The sequence below is a fragment of the Zootoca vivipara genome, chromosome 2 (assembly GCF_963506605.1).
Source record: "Zootoca vivipara chromosome 2, rZooViv1.1, whole genome shotgun sequence".
Taxonomy (NCBI): Eukaryota; Metazoa; Chordata; class Lepidosauria; order Squamata; family Lacertidae; genus Zootoca; species Zootoca vivipara.
The window spans coordinates 7,615,644-7,632,738 of record NC_083277.1 but is presented as its reverse complement, the minus strand read 5'-3'; the positions used below and the strand labels follow the sequence as shown (position 1 = coordinate 7,632,738).

Genomic DNA, 17,095 nt, shown 5'->3' with positions numbered 1-17,095 from the left:
AAAGCAGGAGGCGGGGGAGGGCAGATTTTCATTCATGCATTCATGCATTCATTCATTCTTAGCACGGCAGCGGCTCATTAACACATTAGCTGCCACCAGCCTGGCAACCTTTGTTCCTAGCGGGACACGATTGGCAGAGATTCAACCGGTGAAGCTTCCCCACTTCCTCCTGAATCGCGGCTTCCAAAGGCAGAGGAACCTGCCTGCCGCGTGTGCCTTTTCCCTTTTTAATGGGATCGTCTAATTACTTATTTCAGTTACATACGGCTGCTTATATTTTAATGAAATTGATGTATTGTGGAGTTTGGGTATGCATGCAATCATGCTTTTAGCAGGATTGCTTTCTTGTGCTGTTATAATTGTGGACGCTTACATGCTAAGGTTTATAGGGGGTTGCCTTATTGTCTGTTTAAATTATTGTGGATCTTTATATCTGGATGATTAACTGGGATTGTTTCATTCCGTGTTTTAATTACGGATGCTTGTGGTTTAATGTTGCATAAATGTTTATAGCTGTAAAAAGCATGGAAGCCTACTTTGGCATTATATGAGGTAAATATTGATTGGTTGGCATCTGCCTGTCTCGGAAAACAATGGAGAAGTGTGTCTTTGGGGGGTGAAGTCAAACTGTTGGAAGCTCGCAGTGCCTGCTGTGGCTGCAGAGACCAATGCAGGAGAGACATGTTTTGTTGCAGCCGGGGAAGGCGTCTGGTTGTGCTGCTCCAGATTCACCATGGTGTTTCTCTTCTCTGCACTTCTCCAAGTGGTCATTTCTCCTCTGGTCACTGCTGTGGATTTGCAGGGGAGTGCAGAGAGAAGAAAAAGTGGGGTGGGTGGGTGGGTGAGGGAGTATGTAGGGGTGAGAAACCCATTAGGCATGGGGCACACCTTTCAGTTTTCTCTGTCTCATTTCTGCAGTCTTTGATTTAGTTATCCAAATTGCCGCTTCACAGTAAAAGAAAGGAGCTCCTGAAAATCTGCCAGCATTGTAGCGCAGATTTCTCCTAAGGACCCATCTTCTCCAGTAACAAATCTGGATCAGTTGACAAGATAGCTAATCTTAGAGGACTATATAGCTTGGGATAAGGCATCTCCAGCCCTAGTACTTGCACACTCTTTGCAGTTTCTTTTTGCCTCCCTTGCTCCAGTTGCTGAGTCATAATAGCCCAGCCTAGACTTAAATTTGGCAATGGAGGTCTGGACGCTTCATCTGAAGCACTGGCAGGTCTGTGCTTATGTGGTAACCACACTAAGACTGTTAAAATGGCAGACTATCCTTTGGTCAAGATGGGTATCTAAGTGTAACATGCGCAGAACTGAACCCTGTGGTACCCAACTTTTCCCATTTCTCCAGGATGGCAAGGAACCATTAGTGAGTACTCTTTGATGGCCTTCCCTGTTGTGCTCTGCGGCAAACCCCCTCTGTATACACTATATTAACCACCACGGGTTATCTGATGGTTTTTGTGTGAGGGTAGTCTTAGATCCTTGGAGGTACACTTAGATCCTTGGGACGTGGGTGGTGCTGTGGCCTAAACCACTGAGCCTCTTGGGTTTCCCGATCAGAAGGTCTGGGGTACCAGAAGGTGTCTGAGGACAAACGCAGGCTCCCTCAGCCTGAAAGCGAGATGAGCGCCCCAACCTGATAGTCGCCTTTGACTGGACTTAACCATCCAGGGGTCCTTTACCTATCTTGACCTTACCTTAGATCCTTGGAGACTCAGGCAGAAGTTGAAGAAATAAGAAAGATTTATTTTACAGGACAAAGTTGATAAAACAAAGGACGCATCAGGAGATAATGTTCCTTCGGGAAGCAGTTAACACTAATAATTACACTAAACCGAATAGATGTTACAGGCTTCTAAACGAGGTAGTAAATACACAGCTTCTTTTAAGTAACTACTCTTCGGTTAGATCAGGCACCCCCAAACTTCGGCCCTCCAGATGTTTTGGACTACAATTCCCATCTTCCCCGACCACTGGTCCTCTTAGCTAGGGATCATGGGAGTTGTAGGCCAAAACATCTGGAGGGCCGCAGTTTGGGGGTGCCTGGGTTAGATGTTACAGGTTTCTAGATTAGATGGTAAATACTCGGCTTCTTCCCAGTAATTTCACTTCAGTTCTTTAGCTTAGTTGCTGCATAGGTGAATTCTCTAGTTCTTAAACAAGGTGGCACTTTCTGTCAGTTACCCAACCTTTTATGAATCCCACTCCTGAGGTACTTCTAGCAGTATAACAGACCCAGGGGATCGCCACACCCTTCTTAACTGGTTTGGGATTCTTCTCTTCCTAGAAGATCACTCCCCTCCTGACTGAAATGAGACCCAAGCAGAAATGAGACCCTCACAGCTCCTACTTCTCCGGGCTCAAACTCAGCCCCCCAGTTAACTCCTGTCTGAATACTCTCTCAAAAGAGTAGACACCATCTTTCAGTCTAAACTCAGAGACTCCTTTCTCTAGCTGTAGATACTTTTCTTGGAGTGGATGCTACACACAGACCAGAACCAACTCTTTCCCTCAAACTATCTGCCCACTCTCTTAGAAATTGCTCCTTTTATTCTCCCTCCCTAAATGCTCCACGCATGCACCCCCTCTGGCTAGCTGTCGTGGTAGCCAAACAGACAGAGGCTCCCGGCCTCTGGTGGAATTCAGAGACACTCTGGTCCAGCTCAGCTGTTTGTCACATGATCCCAGGTCTCTGCCCCTTGCAGCAAGTGACAATTCTTTCTGGCCTGGCCTGTCCATGTGGCTGTTTCCACTTTGCTGCAGCGCAGGGGAGTCTCCAGGATGAAGGCTCAGAGTCAAGACGTCTTCTTCCTCCCGTACTCTATGACCACGGGCTTCCCCAGCAGGATGAACCCGTTTGTCAGCTGCAGGGCTGCCTGTGCCGTTGAGATGCCTGAGACCAAAGAGCAACACAGGATCAGCCCTGGCGGTTCAGGCATCCTGATACCGTTGGAGCCCCCCGCACTCCATTCCCCGCCCACACCCCAACCGGAAGGCCAGCGTTTGGCTCTGGGGGACATGGAGGGCTGGACACTCACTGGGAAAGGTGAGGAAAGCTTGTCCTCTCATGCGCCCGCTCAGCAGGCGGAATTGGATCTGGGGGCCTCCCTCCTCCTGGAACCTCGCAAACAAGGACAGCAGCTCCTTCATGTTGACGCGACGACTGAGGTTCTTCAAGTACAGCACCTGCTCAGCACCAAAACACATAATGCAGTGTTAGAAACTCAGGTATATAAGCTAATCACCATACGGCACCTAAAATCTAGGTGGCCGTCACCACCGTAGAAGGTCTAGGTGTCTCCTGCCCCCCGCCCCCAGTGAAGTTGTTCATGGAAGAAGCAAAGATCAACAGTGTCAAAGCGATGATTCTTCAACACCAACTTCATTGAACTGCTCATGTTGTTCGGATGCCTGATTATTGTCTTCCGAGGCAACTACTGTATTCCAAACTTAAAAATGGAAAGCGTAATGCTGGTGGTCAACAAAAGAGGTTCAAAGACTCTCTCAAGGCAAATCTTAAAAAATGTAACTGTGAAACACTGGCCTACGAGTGTTCCAATTGGAGAACAGCCTTTACCAAAGGTGTCATGAGCTTTGAAGTCACTCGAAATCAGGACGAAAGGGAGAAACCTGCTAAGAGGAAGGCACGTTTGGCAAACCCTCACCGTGATCAACTCCCGTCCGGAAACCTATGTCCCCACTGTGGAAGGACGTGTGGATCCACAACTGACCTCCACAGTCACTTACAGACTCACTGTTAAACTGTGTTTATGGAAGACAATCTTACTCGGCTACGAGTGATCACCAAAGAAGAGGAGATGATGGTTATTATTAATTCCATTTCTATACCACTTTATATTTTAAAGAAAAAACATCTAAGTGGGTGTCAACACATTAAAACAACATACCGCATTGGTCTGAATATAAGCCTCACTCCCCCCCCCAAAAAAATTTGCGACCTTTACAAAACTTGGCTTTTACGATTTCACTGCTGAAATAGACATACGGTAAAATGGAACGGGTGTGAGTGCCTGCAGAATTTTAAGGGAGTGACTTATATTTGGGTATTGTCTTTTTCTCTCCCCCCTCCCACCTGATTTTTAAGGGTGTGGCTTATATTCAGGCCAATACGGTATAAAACAATCCAAAATAAAACAAATTCAAGCTTTGGAGAAAATAGTTCAGATCCTTCTCTAAGTGACCCTTGGGATTCCTTCCAACTCTACGATTCTGTGATCTCCCCCCCCCCCCCCGGTTTTTCGAGCAACATCTTCATGTCCGGAGAGCTTCCTGAGCAAGTAATTTTCTGGAGCTGCAAAAAGAATGGAAGCGCTCTTCTGCAGAATGGTCAGGTGACCCCCTCAACAACCTCTCTGTTACCGACTCTCAAACTTTGAGTTTGTCAAAAGGGAGACTGCTGAAATTAATTGACTGGAGCCATGCGACTCAGCTCGGGTCAACTGGACCCAGTTTTTGTGAGCAAGGTGGACTCAAGTTACTTCTGGGGTCCTTCCAAGATTTGAGGCCCTGAAGGTTAAGCTTCATTAGTTTCCTAGGACATCTGCCCCTGATCTTGAGGGTTCTAGGACATGAAGGGATCCTCTTGGCGCCGGGAACCGGCAAGCAGGGAGGCTCCTGAGCCCCAGGGGCAGGAAAGGAAGAGACTCACCTCGCTTGGCTCTCCAGGGCTGTAGGAGGAAAACCGGGGAATCTGGCGGATCTCCTCCTCCGAGAGGCGGTTTCTGCGGATCTCCTCCTCTGGGATAAACTCCACCGGCTCTGTCACCATCACGGGCGCTGGGGTTGGCTGGGGATCTGGGTTCTGAGATGTTGGGGGGCTGTCGGGAGGCGCGGGGCACGGCAAATCTGGGTCACTTTGGGGAGGCGAGGTAAGGCCCTCTGGCCGGCGGCCAAGAGTTGTGCTGAGGTATGACAAGGGGTCCTCCTGTCTAGCCTCATCTGGGCCAGAAGGAAAACAACAGAGCCCTCAGTTACAGACATATTATTATTATTATTATTATTATTATTATTATTATTATTATTATTATTATTATTATCTTATACCGCACCCATCTGACTAGGTTGCCCCAGCCACTCTGGGCAGCTTCCAACAGGATATTTAAAACAATAAAACACCAAACATTTAAAACTTCCCTAACAGGCCTGCTTTCAGATATCTTCTAAAAATCAGATGCGGTAGTTGTTTATTTCCTTGACATCTGATGGGAGGGCGTTCCACAGGGCAGGTACCACTACTGAGAAGGCCCCCTGCCTGGTTCCCTGTAACTTTGCTTCTCTCAGTGAGGGAACCGCCAGAAGGCCCTCGGAGCTGGACCTCAGTGTCCGGGCTGAATGATGGGGGTGGAGATGCTCCTTCAGGTATACTGGGCCGAGGCCGTTTAGGGCTTTCAAGGTCAGCACCAACACTTTGAATTGTGCTTGGAAATGTTCTGGGAGCCAATGTAGGTCTTTCAGGACCAGTGTTATGTGGTCTTGGCGGCCGCTCCCAGTCACCTGTCTAGCTGCCGCATTCTGGATTAGTTGTAGTTTCTGGGTCACCTTCAAAGGTAGCCCCACGTAGAGCGCATTGCAGTAGTCCAAGCGGGAGATAACCAGAGCTTGCACTAGAGCATGCAACTAGACATTTGCAGAAGGCCACATTGTGGGGAAAGTTAGGCAATGAAGCACTCCGCCACCTTCCCTAGTTGCCTTCCACGCCCACCCATAAGGACTCCAGGGGCCCCCAGCCACGCACCTTGGTGGTACAGAACCCTCAGGAAGGCATGGCGGTCCGTGCCCTGGAAGAGGGAGCTCTCGATCTCCATCTCTCGCCTGCTCAGCTGCTTGCTGCCTGCAAAGCGCTGGGGCAGCGAAAGGATGCGCCGGCGCTCGGCCATCTTCTCCTCGATGGCCCCGATCCTCTCTCGTATTGCCTCGGGGGCTGCCCTGAGGCCGGGACTCTGGAAGGAATACACAGACAGGGGTCAGGTGCCTGCCCCTCATCCCCCACCCCTTCAGCTTCCTCCGACTCATAGGAGATCTCTCCCCTGGTGGGAGCCACCCCCTCCAACTGATCAGGATCCTGAATCTTCCCAGGAGCAGGAGGACAGTATAGATTGGGAACAGTAGTTCGCAGAGAGACATAGTTCAGAAGGCAGATGCTGAGAAATATTGGATGAGGAACAGCTAGGAGAACACACACACACACACACACACACAGAGAGAGAGAGAGAGAGAGAGAGAGAGAGAGAGAGAGAGAGTTAACAGATTTACTATCTCTGGAAAGCATTCATCCGCTTTCCCCAAGATCAAGAATGGCTGAGACTGTGGCAGAAAAGAAAGCACAGAGGGTACAAGTTCAGGTTACAAGACGTAAAAGTGACATGGGTGACTAGGGGCGTAAGGGGGTGGAATTCTTCATTGGGAGCATTGCCATTCCTAGGAGGTGGGTTCTTTGTTCTCTCACTGCGATAATTAAAGTTTCTAAATGGTAAGAAGACTCCTTTTCCTTTGTTCTGCTTATCTACTAACAGGGGGGCGGGGGAGGAATAACAACAACAACAACACATTTTATTTATACCCTGCCCTCCCCAGCCAAGACCAGGCTCAGGGCAGCTAACACAAAAAAATAAAACAATTGATCAAGCTACAACTTAAAAACAAGATTAAATACAACATTAAAATAAAAATTAAAATGCAGCCTCATATGGAAGCAAAAAGCAAAAAGGAAAGAGGGGGAGGGGATCAAGTTAATTCCAAGCCAAAGGCCACGGAACAACTCTGTCTTACAGGCCCTGTGGAAAGAAATCAGGTCCCCCAGGGCCCTGGTCTCATGAGACAGAGCGTTCCACCAGGTCGGAGCCAGTGTTGAGAAGGCCCTGGTTCTAGTTGAGGCTAACCTGACTTCCTTTGAGCCCGGGACCTCTAGGGTGTTACTATTTATGGACCTTAAGGTCCTCCGCGGGGCATACCGGGAGAGGCGGTCCCGTAAGTACGAGGGTCCTAGGCCGTGAGCCTGACACCTGGGCCTCACGTATTTCAGCATGGAAATGAAAAGGTCCGGTTTGTGTGACAGCAAGCTGGTCATTATCAGGCCGTGGCAAAACAAACTGGCTTCCACCAGCCGATTGCAGTGCCCTTACTAGGCAGCGAAGTGAACACAGTGAAGGACTCCCTGCCCCCTCATCTACCGTACCTTATCTGCCAAGGCATGGCTCTTCCAGAATTGGATCTCGGCGTCTGAGAGTCCCAGCTCTCGAAGAGTGGCGGCCTCTTTGCTGCTTTCCTGCAGCGCCTGGAACTGAGGCAAGGTGCAGGTCCCAGCGGCTTCCTCTCCAAAGGGCTTGTAGAGTGCTGCAGGCGCAAAGCAGCGGCGCTTGGACACACACCTGCGAGCCAACACGGCAGCGTTAGAAGAGGGGTACCCTGGGAGGCGGCAGGCCAAGCCTCCGGGAAAGAGCCTGCGCCATCGGATCCTGAGAAGGGATCCCTGCCTTGCAGGGGGTTGGACTAGATGACCATTGGTGTCTTTTCCAACTCTACCATTCTACGATTCTCAGAAGACCCGATGGCAGAGGACCCTCATTGGTGCACAGCATCCCTCCCTCTCGCCCCCCAGTGCTTCCGACCTTCCTGCTCTTGTAAACGAAATCTGCCCTTATAGAGTCCTTTGTAGGTTCTCCATTGGTAGGGGAAAAAACAGAGGCCAACCAGAGAATATTGAGAAGCAAAGCAGCTAGTAAGCCTGATCTTTATTGAACTGTTGCAACAGGGTGCTCCCCCTTACACAGGAGAAAGGAGGAGGACCCAGAACAAAGGTATGCCTGTCCTTATATAGACATTTTGAAATTCCCTGCCCTGGAGCTCAAGACCACCCCTCCATACATCATACATACACCACAGACGGTACGGTCTACAACAGAAATCTGAGTCTGGCAGGTTACCTGTTAATGGTCACTTGATTGGATTACCTGGGGAGCCTGGCCAGTCTTTTTGTAATGATAAATACTTAGTTCCTGAGCTAGGTCACAGGCTCACCCCATTCACACAGACATACCCTTAAGACAGGATTTGTGAACGAAAAGACAATGGAGAGGCTTCTCCATTTTCCTTCAACCTTGTAGAGAAATATTTGAGCTCAATTTGAGGGACAAAATGGTTTCAGGACTTTTTCTGTGGGGTTTCAGCCATATGGTTTATATATTTATGTACGTGTTTGCTTTGTACAATTATGAACATTTATTATATATCTAAGACCTTAAAATTCTTATAACACTGCAATGACGGGCCAAGAATGCTTCCCGCTGCCAGGGACAGCCCCCACCCCACCCCTTGAGTCTGCCCTTGTTCAGGATCCGCACTCACTGCTCAATGGAGACAGATGTGTCGAGCTGATGGTGGAGGAGGCTCTTGAGCTGCCTTTGGCCTTCCGTCTCCTGGTCCTCCAGGGGGATGTCATCCCGGCTGTGTCTGCTGTCGATCCTGCGAAGGTGGAGAGGTCAGAAGCAGGGAGGTTAGAACTCAAGATATAATACTTGGCGCCTAAAAGCTCCTTAAACCAAGGCTACACTCGCCAAAACAGAAAGTCTAGTGCCATTTGGGGGCAAGACGATTCTCAAGTCTTATTTTTCAAATGATGGACAGTGTGATTGATTCTCAGGTAAACATCTGTGGCTCTAGTAGGTGTGCCTACTAAAATAAAAGCAATTATTTATTTACAACAAAGGTCAGATTGCCCCTCTTTAAAACAAACAAGCAAATAAATAAACAACATTTTTTCTTACCATTTTTAATTGATTTTCCATAAAGCAAATTGTCATCAAATTAATAAAAATTTAATACAAATTTAAAAGCTGACTTCCCAATCCACCAGCTGTTCCTCCCCCCCTCCATTCCTGCTCCAGATAAATTAGCTTTCCTAACATTCATTTCAATAATCAATAAAATCAAACATATTTATATTTGCAATAACATTTTATCCTTTCTCCCTGCACATTGTCCGTATGAGTACCAATTTCTGCTTAAGACTTCCATATATTATTGTAACCTATCCACATAATAACCAGGTCGAGTAAATCCTCTTTTATCTGCCTGCGATAATCATTCATCAATAATTTTAAATCACTTCCCAGCAAAAAAGAACAATAATGTTATTAGCTATATGCCACCCATCCAACTGGGTTGAACCAGATATCATTGATGTTTTAAGGCTGTTTAGAATAGATGAATATTCTAAAATACAAAAACTTAATAAAAAGTTTACACACACAGCAGGGTATTTTTTTTTAAGTTTAAATCAATTTTTTTAAAATAAAATGCTTTTGGAGGAAAAATCTTTCTTTAAGTTACATTTTTATTTAAGTTACATTATAGTCCAAATGCTATTCATCAGGAAATAAGTATTTGTTTTAAGTTTAACCACATCAGTTAACAAACATGGATACATATGCTATAATGTTATTGTTTTAGTTAAATTAATTGTTTAAATTGTTGTTAAGGAAAATATCATTTTTCTCCTTCCAATAAAGTACAGCAGAAAAGTTGTCCAAATATAAACAATAATTTCATAATTACCTGTCTTTGTATTTCTAATAAAGGTAAAGGGACCCCTGACTGTTAGGTCCAGCCACGGACGACTCTGGGGTTGCAGAGCTCATCTTACTTTACTGGCCGAGGGAGCCAGCGTTTGTCTGCAGACAGTTTTTCCGGGTCATGTGGCCAGCATGACTAAGCTGCTTCTGGCGAAACCAGAGCAGTGAACGGAAATGCCGTTTATCTTCCCGCCGGAGCGGTACCTACCGTATTTATCTACTTGCACTTTGATGTGCTTTCGAACTGCTAGGTTGGCAGGATAACCAAATGAGTAATTTTTTATGTACACTCATACCTCATGTTACGTCCGCTGCGGGTTACGTCTTTCCAAGTTACGGATGGACCGAACCCGGAAGTCCCGGAACGGGTCAATTCCGTGTTCGTCACGCGCACATGCGCAGAAGCGCTAAATCATGCTTTGCGCATGAGCAGAAGCGCCAAATTGCGTCACAGGCCTTTCCATGTTGCGAACGGGCCTCCAGAATGGATCCCGTTCGCAACCAGAGGTACCACTGTAGCTGTAAAATCTACTCTGAACATTTATTATTCCAAAAATGAAACCTTCATCTGGTTGTAAATATTAAGATTACAGCTGCAAGAATAAGTACTTCTGTAGAATTTTTTTTTTAATTTAAATCAAGTCTTACTGACTAGCGATTTAAATCGATTTGATTTAAATCGAATCCACCCTGATACACACACACACCTCTAAGGAAGGACAGGGCACTGCTATGATGGACCCCTTTGGGTTTCATGGAGTCATAGAACGGTCGAGTTGGAAGGTACCCCCGAGGGTCATCTAGCCCAACCCCCTGCAAGGCCGGCGCCTCTCAAGTCAGGCATCCAGGACAGCTGGCCATTTAAGCCCGGACATTTAAGGACGGGAATCCTTGAACTTTTTTGGGACGACGACGACGACAGTTTTCTTCCCAAAACGGGTGTTCTCCTTTCTCCCTCGCTTCGGAAGCTGCTGCGATGCTGCTGCGCCTTTCGTGGACCCCATAAATCTCGTCGCGCTGCACCCCACCCCACCCTGACCCCCAAGTAAAGCAGAGCCAGGCAGGGCAGGGTGGGAGTGGCGACCCCCCTCGCCCCACATATCTGCACCCCAAGATCTCCCTCGGGGGGTCACAGCAACTCCCCCTCCCCCGCGCAGCCCCCCCAATACCTCCTCATCGCTTTCGACGGCACCAACGGAAACTCCGCCTCCTCCTCCTCGGACTGCAACTCCCAAGAGGTGCCGCGAGGAGCGGGAGGGAAAGGGGGCGGGGCGCGGTGGCTGCCGGGAAATGTCGTTCCGAGCGGGCCGGAAGAGAGGCGTGCAGGCGGCGGGCGGAAAAACACACGGAGGCGAGGTCTCTTCTCTCCGCCGCTCCGCCAAGTTGATGGGCATTGCTGGGGGGGGGTTGGACCCGTGGAGTCCCTTCCAAGTTTACACTTCATCTTTTTTTAAAAAAATATTTATGCTTTTCAGGTTTATACATTATACACTAATTTTACAATCATTTTCACATTTCAAAACTCGACTTCCTCCCCTCTTTTTCTGCGGTTTCTAAAATTTATTTTTAACACCTTCTGCATATCGAAATTAACTTAATATTCTCATTTATTCATCCACTTTAAATTTATATGCTCTTTATTTCTTAATTCTTCTGGTACATTTTGTATATTCTGCAAGTTTTTGTATCCATTCTTCTTTTGCTGGGACTTCGGCTTTTTTCCATTTTTGGGCAAGTAACGTGCTTGCCAACTTATACATGAATAAGTTTCTATACGGTTTAGGTAGTTCTGTCCCTATAATTCCCAAAAGAAAAGCTTCTTCTTTTTTTAAACAAGCATTATTTTAAACATCCTTTTCAATTCATTACATTATAAATTATTCCCCCAGTAAGCCTTAACCTTACTACAAGACCACCACATATAATAAAAATAACCTTTCTTTTTACATTTCCAACACATATTTGATTTTGATTTATACGTTTTTGCCAATTTACTCAGTGTTAGATACCATCGATATAACATTTTTATATGCTTTTCTCTTAAACCACAGCATGCTGTCGATTTTATATCCACATTCCACAATCGTTCCCATGGTTTTGTTATAAAATCATATTGGGGGGGTTGCAGGACACCATTATTAATGAACAGAGAGGGGTAACCACAGCTTGACAGCTACGGCTACCCAGAGTCCTTCGCACCACCATTTCGCCGCCACAGCTTGGCTCTCCTTCCCTCCACAGACCCGCACCCCCTCCGCAGGGATTAACATATTCAAACACCTCCTAAAATCCAACATAAACTCTGCATTTCCCCTTCGCCTAAGGACAAGCATATGCAACCCTTGCCTAGACATCTGCATTTCCCCTTCGCCTAAGGACAAGCATATGCAACCCTCGCCTAGACAATTATCACAGACAATTATCATAAACTCCACCAAGTAACGCAGCCCATTTTTATACAGCCTTACCATTTTATACAAACCTTATACAAACTTGCTATGAACTTTTACCTTCTCGTGATTATATGCTTGCTTCTTGTGATTATATGTCTGCTGGCCTTATGTGCCTTAAATGTGAGAAACCCCTTATATCCCTTGAAAGGCGTCCCTCCCTATATGCCTAAGAACCTAACCACAACCTCAGTATTACTCTTGATTAATTAGACTAGTGTTCCTCTGTATTAGAAAATAGGTTTGTTAGTATCTCTTTGTATTAGAAAACCACTGTTTTATATTTTAGAACTGTATACGTCAGGATGTATTAGAAATGTTTTCCATACTTATTTTCTGTGCAACCCTTCTCTGACCCCAAGCCCCCCTGAAACCTCCCCATCACCGTCCCATACCCAACGAAGGAAGACACGGACAATAGAAAGATTAGCTTGACAACTTTATTCAAATAAATTGCCATCCTCAACGTAGCCCACCCTTCCATGGCCTGGAGGAAAACACTGCCGGGCGGACTTCCACCCCATGGAAATCGCCAGGAACTGCCCCACCTCTGCACCCATCTTGACTGATTGCCCTTCCTGCCAAACAACAGGGAGCACCATCAACGACAGGAGAAGAGAGATTGACATCTCTCCATCTGAAAGGAAGAGTCATCTCCGCACCCCGTCGCCCTTGTCTCCCCCTCCCTCCTAGTCCAGAGATTTCCATGCATGAACAGGAGGGTATATAGGGGGACTTCACCATTTCCCGGGGTTCCTTCCTTCTTTCCAGAGGCAGGGACCCTACAGCTGTAGCTTTGCATTCTGCAATAAAGGGATCAGTTTGTTTTTCCTGACAGCATCGTGTGGTCTCTGTCATTTTCCCGGCGGAGCTGAACTTAGTGCAAATTTTGGAGCTTCCGACCCGCGTCTGTCCTTCTTAAAAGGCAACGCATTTTGGGGTACATTTTTCATAACAATATGGCGAGCCAGGGCAGGAGACTCCGTTTAGCCGTACTCTTGGGGCGCCGTGGTTGGGGAGCCCAAGCGCACCCAGCCATTTGCAGGGGGGATCCCCTTCCCCGACTGTCCCTGGAGTTCTGGCCTAACTGGGATCCTTAGCGGGACCACACAGGGAAAACAAACAGGATCCAGACGGCCGTGGGGGTTGATTTTACAAGATTTTTCTTCTCCTGATTGTTGCGAGGTGACCAAGCTTCAGGAAAAGAAGGCAGCGCGCTGCGACGTGAGTATCAATAGGGAAATTGGCTTTTCGGGGTGGGAATTGTCACAGCAATCAAACTCTTTCCTATTTTTCATAGCCAAAAAAACCCAAAGCCCGTCGGAGTCTGCCCAGGCTGGAAGGTTTTGCGGCTGCCCTTTTCCTCCCCAAGGCTTGTTGTCCGTCGGAGTTTTGCCCAGATAGCGAGCCTTGGCAACTCTCCCTTCTCTCGCTTAGCTATCCCGGGTGAAGACGCCCCTCTGCCATGGCGACCTTTTGTTAGGTATGACCCATGACCAGAGATTGCAAGTGCGCCCGTTCCCTTTTCCTACTTTTCATTCCTCAGGTCCGATCTGGCATTGCGTAGGCAAGCGTTCAGTAGGACCTGAGTCTAGAGAGCAAGAGGCAGGGAGATTGCTGTGGCACTATTAAATTGTGGGTGGGAATAAGAGTCCTCCTCGGAGTGTGCCCACTTTCCTAGAACGTTTTCCTAAGGAGACTTTCCAAACCCCATTTTTCCCTTAGAGAGCCCTTTAGCAAACCTTCCCAAGCCCACTTTCCTATCGGAGTCGGTCCACTTTCCTATCGGAGTCTGTCCACTTTCCTTAGACGTGCCCCACGTTCCCAAGGAGTCCCCAGAACCCCGAGAGACCCCACAGCCCCGTCGGAGACTGCCCAGGGCTAGAACTTGCGCAAGTGCCCCTTCGGAGACTGACCAGGGCAAAAATGGGTGCACCCCTGTCCAAAGAGACAACTCTGCAGGCTTCAGGGGAGAAATAAGCCCAAGGAGAGCTTACTTCCCGTCTGAACTCTGATAAACGCCTCCAATTGTATTTAAGAAATGTTTCAGGGTCTAAAAACAAAACAAAAGGAAAAACCAAAACAAAATGCAAGCTTGCTTAAATAATTTTTATGTAAGGGCTTGATCAACCCAAAAACATGGCAAATATTAAAAAGAGTGGAAGTAGTGTGTAAAGGTTTGTTTTAAAGAGGCTGTAGAAGGGTTTTTTTTCTCTCTCCAAAAGTATAAAGAGGTGTGTGTGTGTGTACCTACCCATTTTTCAACAGAAAAGAGGGGCAGGATGGAAGAAAATAAAGAGTTGTAACTTTGAAAATGCTTGCTCAATGCTTTGAAAAAAATTTCGAAACTTGAAAATATTCACTTCATAAACTCCAGCTATAAGTGGATAAGAGATGTACTCAATGTTTAGAAATGTTGTGGGGTTGTGTTTAGATTGGCCACAACATCCATAGACTGCCTTCTTAAGTGTGCATAGTTAAAACTGCCAACTTGTTTTAAATTTCTAGTATAAAGAAACAATGTTGAACCAATCAATCTTAAACATGATAAATATGAGAATGAGGTGTGCAAATGTTGTTATTGAGAGAGGCTACAAAGGGGAGTCTTTCTCCAAGTGACTAGAGGAATATTGACTAAAGGAAAATTGAACAGCTATTCCTATAAAGGTGATTTGTTTGTCAAAAGTAGAGCTTCCATAGCCAGGAATTGTCTATCTGAGTCTAGTTTTAACTTTGATTGTGTTGGACAGAAGGGTTATTGTCGGGCTCCTGATATCAGTCTCTTAAGGAAAAAAACTCATCTGCTAAAGGGTTCTGTATAAAGTTGGTATTTTCATTCAAATCTTGTGAATCCTGTATCTTAGAGGGTTAGACTAAATGACCTCAGGGTCCCTTCTAACTTCCATTTTAGAGCTATGTGAAAGGCAATGTGTCTGATGTGGTGATGGGTTGAAATTCAGCCCAGCTCTGCTTTCTGGCAAGGAAAGATTATTGGTTTTCAGAGTTGGAACAAGAGTGTCATTGTTGTTATGGAGTGATTATATAAGTTTTTATCACTTTCTCTATTAAGGTTTAAAGTTTAAGCACATATGAAAGTCTTGAACATTTCCCAATCTTTATCCAATCTTAAGATTTGCTAAAGGCTTCTATATAACGTTGGTACTTTTAATCTTCCCCTTCCTTATTTTTCCCTTAGTACACACGTGTGCTTCCGTGATAGGGCATAGCCCGTGTTTCCTTCCCAGTCAGGCATCTGTACTCAAATGTATGTGTATCCTAAGGGCGGTGATAGTGTTGAGATCCCCATATTTCAGAAGGGGTGGACTAGATTACTCAAGCACTGAAAAGTGAGTTTAAACTCTGGTGGCTTAGTGAAATGGCCTGAATTCAGTCAAGCTTTACTCTTTGGTGGAGAAGGATGGAAAGACAGATTTTTAAAGTTTGGCATGAAGAGTTTGAGGTGCCACTTAGAAAGAGGTAGAGATGGTATATCATACATTGGAAATGAATGTCTGGTGTTTTCCCCCCCCCCCCACCATATTGTCAGCTATTTTTTAACTGCAAAACTCCACCCAACAGTTCAAGCACATACAAATTCATAATCAAGCAGAATGAGCCTTGACCATCCCTGTACATAAAGGCCAGAAGAATTAGTCTGGAAGATGGTGAGGCTGAGATGAGTGAGAATGTTGAATATCATTAAGTCTGCTCTGGCCATATCACCCATAGATAAGGGGGCAGAGAATTTAGTCTGCCATGGCTGTAATAAATTAATTAAAAACAAACGAAAACATTTGCAATTACGAATTCACCCCGAACCCTGTAGATAAAGGGGGCAAATCAAGATTTATTTTGCCTGGGGTATGAGATGTTTATATAGTACAGTAAACATGGCTAATTAGTGCCATGACTTCATTAAGGAGTTTAATTTGACCAAACTTTTATTGCAGCTTTCTTGTGAAAGTATTGGGTTGGGTTGTCTGTGAAAACATTGGGTTGTCTGGATGTTGAAGTTTTATATATTTAAAGTTTAAGATTTATAAGCCTGCTTCCTAAGCAGCAAGGAACAGGAAGTAAGAGGTGTCAGAAATATCTCAGGACACAAAAGCTATAGAAATGGATTTAAACTGACCAAAAATAATTTAATTTGACCACTTTTTGTTGCTGGTTTGGTGGAAGTGTAAATTGTTGGGTTTCTGTGTAAAATCTAACCTATTCACCCTTCCCTTCCTCTATTCAAATGGTAATTTAGCCAACACCAGCAACACTTTCAAGTGGTACAATGGATTTCTGAATCATGAACTTTGTACATGCACAGAGGCTATGCCAGCTTGAAGAGAAAAATAGAGAGAAAAAGGAGGTTAAAAACAAAACAAAACAAAAACAGCAACCAAATGCTGAAGGGCCTGTGCCATGCAGGGGAAAATTTGTTTAAATTTCCTTATGTGTCTTTGACTCCAGGGGGTCACTTGAGAAAACAAAAGGGTCAAGTGTTGGACCATCATTCCAAATCTAATATGCAAAATTCTTTCCAGAGGTAAATATCTCAGCACTCCCACTTTGAGTTCATCGCTTGAGTACTTTCATCGCTTGAGTACTTTTTGTTGTTGTTTGTTTCCCCTTTCAACAGGATACTGATTGTGATTTTAGTCAAGGGCTTAGAAAAAAAACTCCAGACTATGCAAACCAAGGGTCTGCTCCCCCTTTCCAATGGGTATTCAGGAAGCACCTTCAGATACTTATCTCGCATTTGCATTTCACCCCAAGCATTAACTCCTGCATAACCTCCCCCCTTGCAAAGTTCCAACCTAACATGCAAAAATTATTCTCACAGCTTTCCCAGGAAGAACATTTCTAAAGGATATGTGAACCTTTAAGAAGACTAAACTCCAGTAACAAGTGTTTATTTTTTCCTTTCTCCCACAGCAAAAAAAAAAGGGGGGGGGAGTGAAGTGATACAAACAGTAATTTCCTTTTTCCTCTTTTATTATTTCTCTTTGGCTTTGACGCTTCTCTTTAGCTTACAAATAATCTGCTTCCATTTATTAA

At 45.7% G+C, this 17,095-nt stretch overlaps 1 protein-coding gene across 1 annotated transcript; it reads right to left on the bottom strand.

Moving 5' to 3' along the window:
* Positions 1-1,731: 1,731 nt before the first annotated feature.
* RBM41 (RNA binding motif protein 41) lies at positions 1,732-10,826 on the bottom strand. Its single transcript, XM_035107824.2, has 7 exons — positions 10,766-10,826; positions 8,371-8,487; positions 7,202-7,394; positions 5,762-5,966; positions 4,676-4,965; positions 3,045-3,192; positions 1,732-2,899 (listed from the first exon to the last, which is right to left on the bottom strand). The coding sequence occupies exons 1-7, from the start codon at positions 10,771-10,773 to the stop codon at positions 2,802-2,804; spliced, it is 1,059 nt and encodes a 352-aa protein (XP_034963715.2). The 5' UTR covers positions 10,774-10,826; the 3' UTR covers positions 1,732-2,801.
* Positions 10,827-17,095: the final 6,269 nt, after the last annotated feature.

Bases quoted from the DNA above. Each gene is read 5' to 3' on its own strand.
- RBM41 (XM_035107824.2), bottom strand. The intron at 3,193-4,675 runs GTGAGTCTCTTC...GGTGCTGAGCAG, and splicing joins GCCCTGGAGAGCCAAGCGAG to GTGCTGTACTTGAAGAACCT. The intron at 2,900-3,044 runs GTGAGTGTCCAG...CTTTGGTCTCAG, and splicing joins AGCTTTCCTCACCTTTCCCA to GCATCTCAACGGCACAGGCA.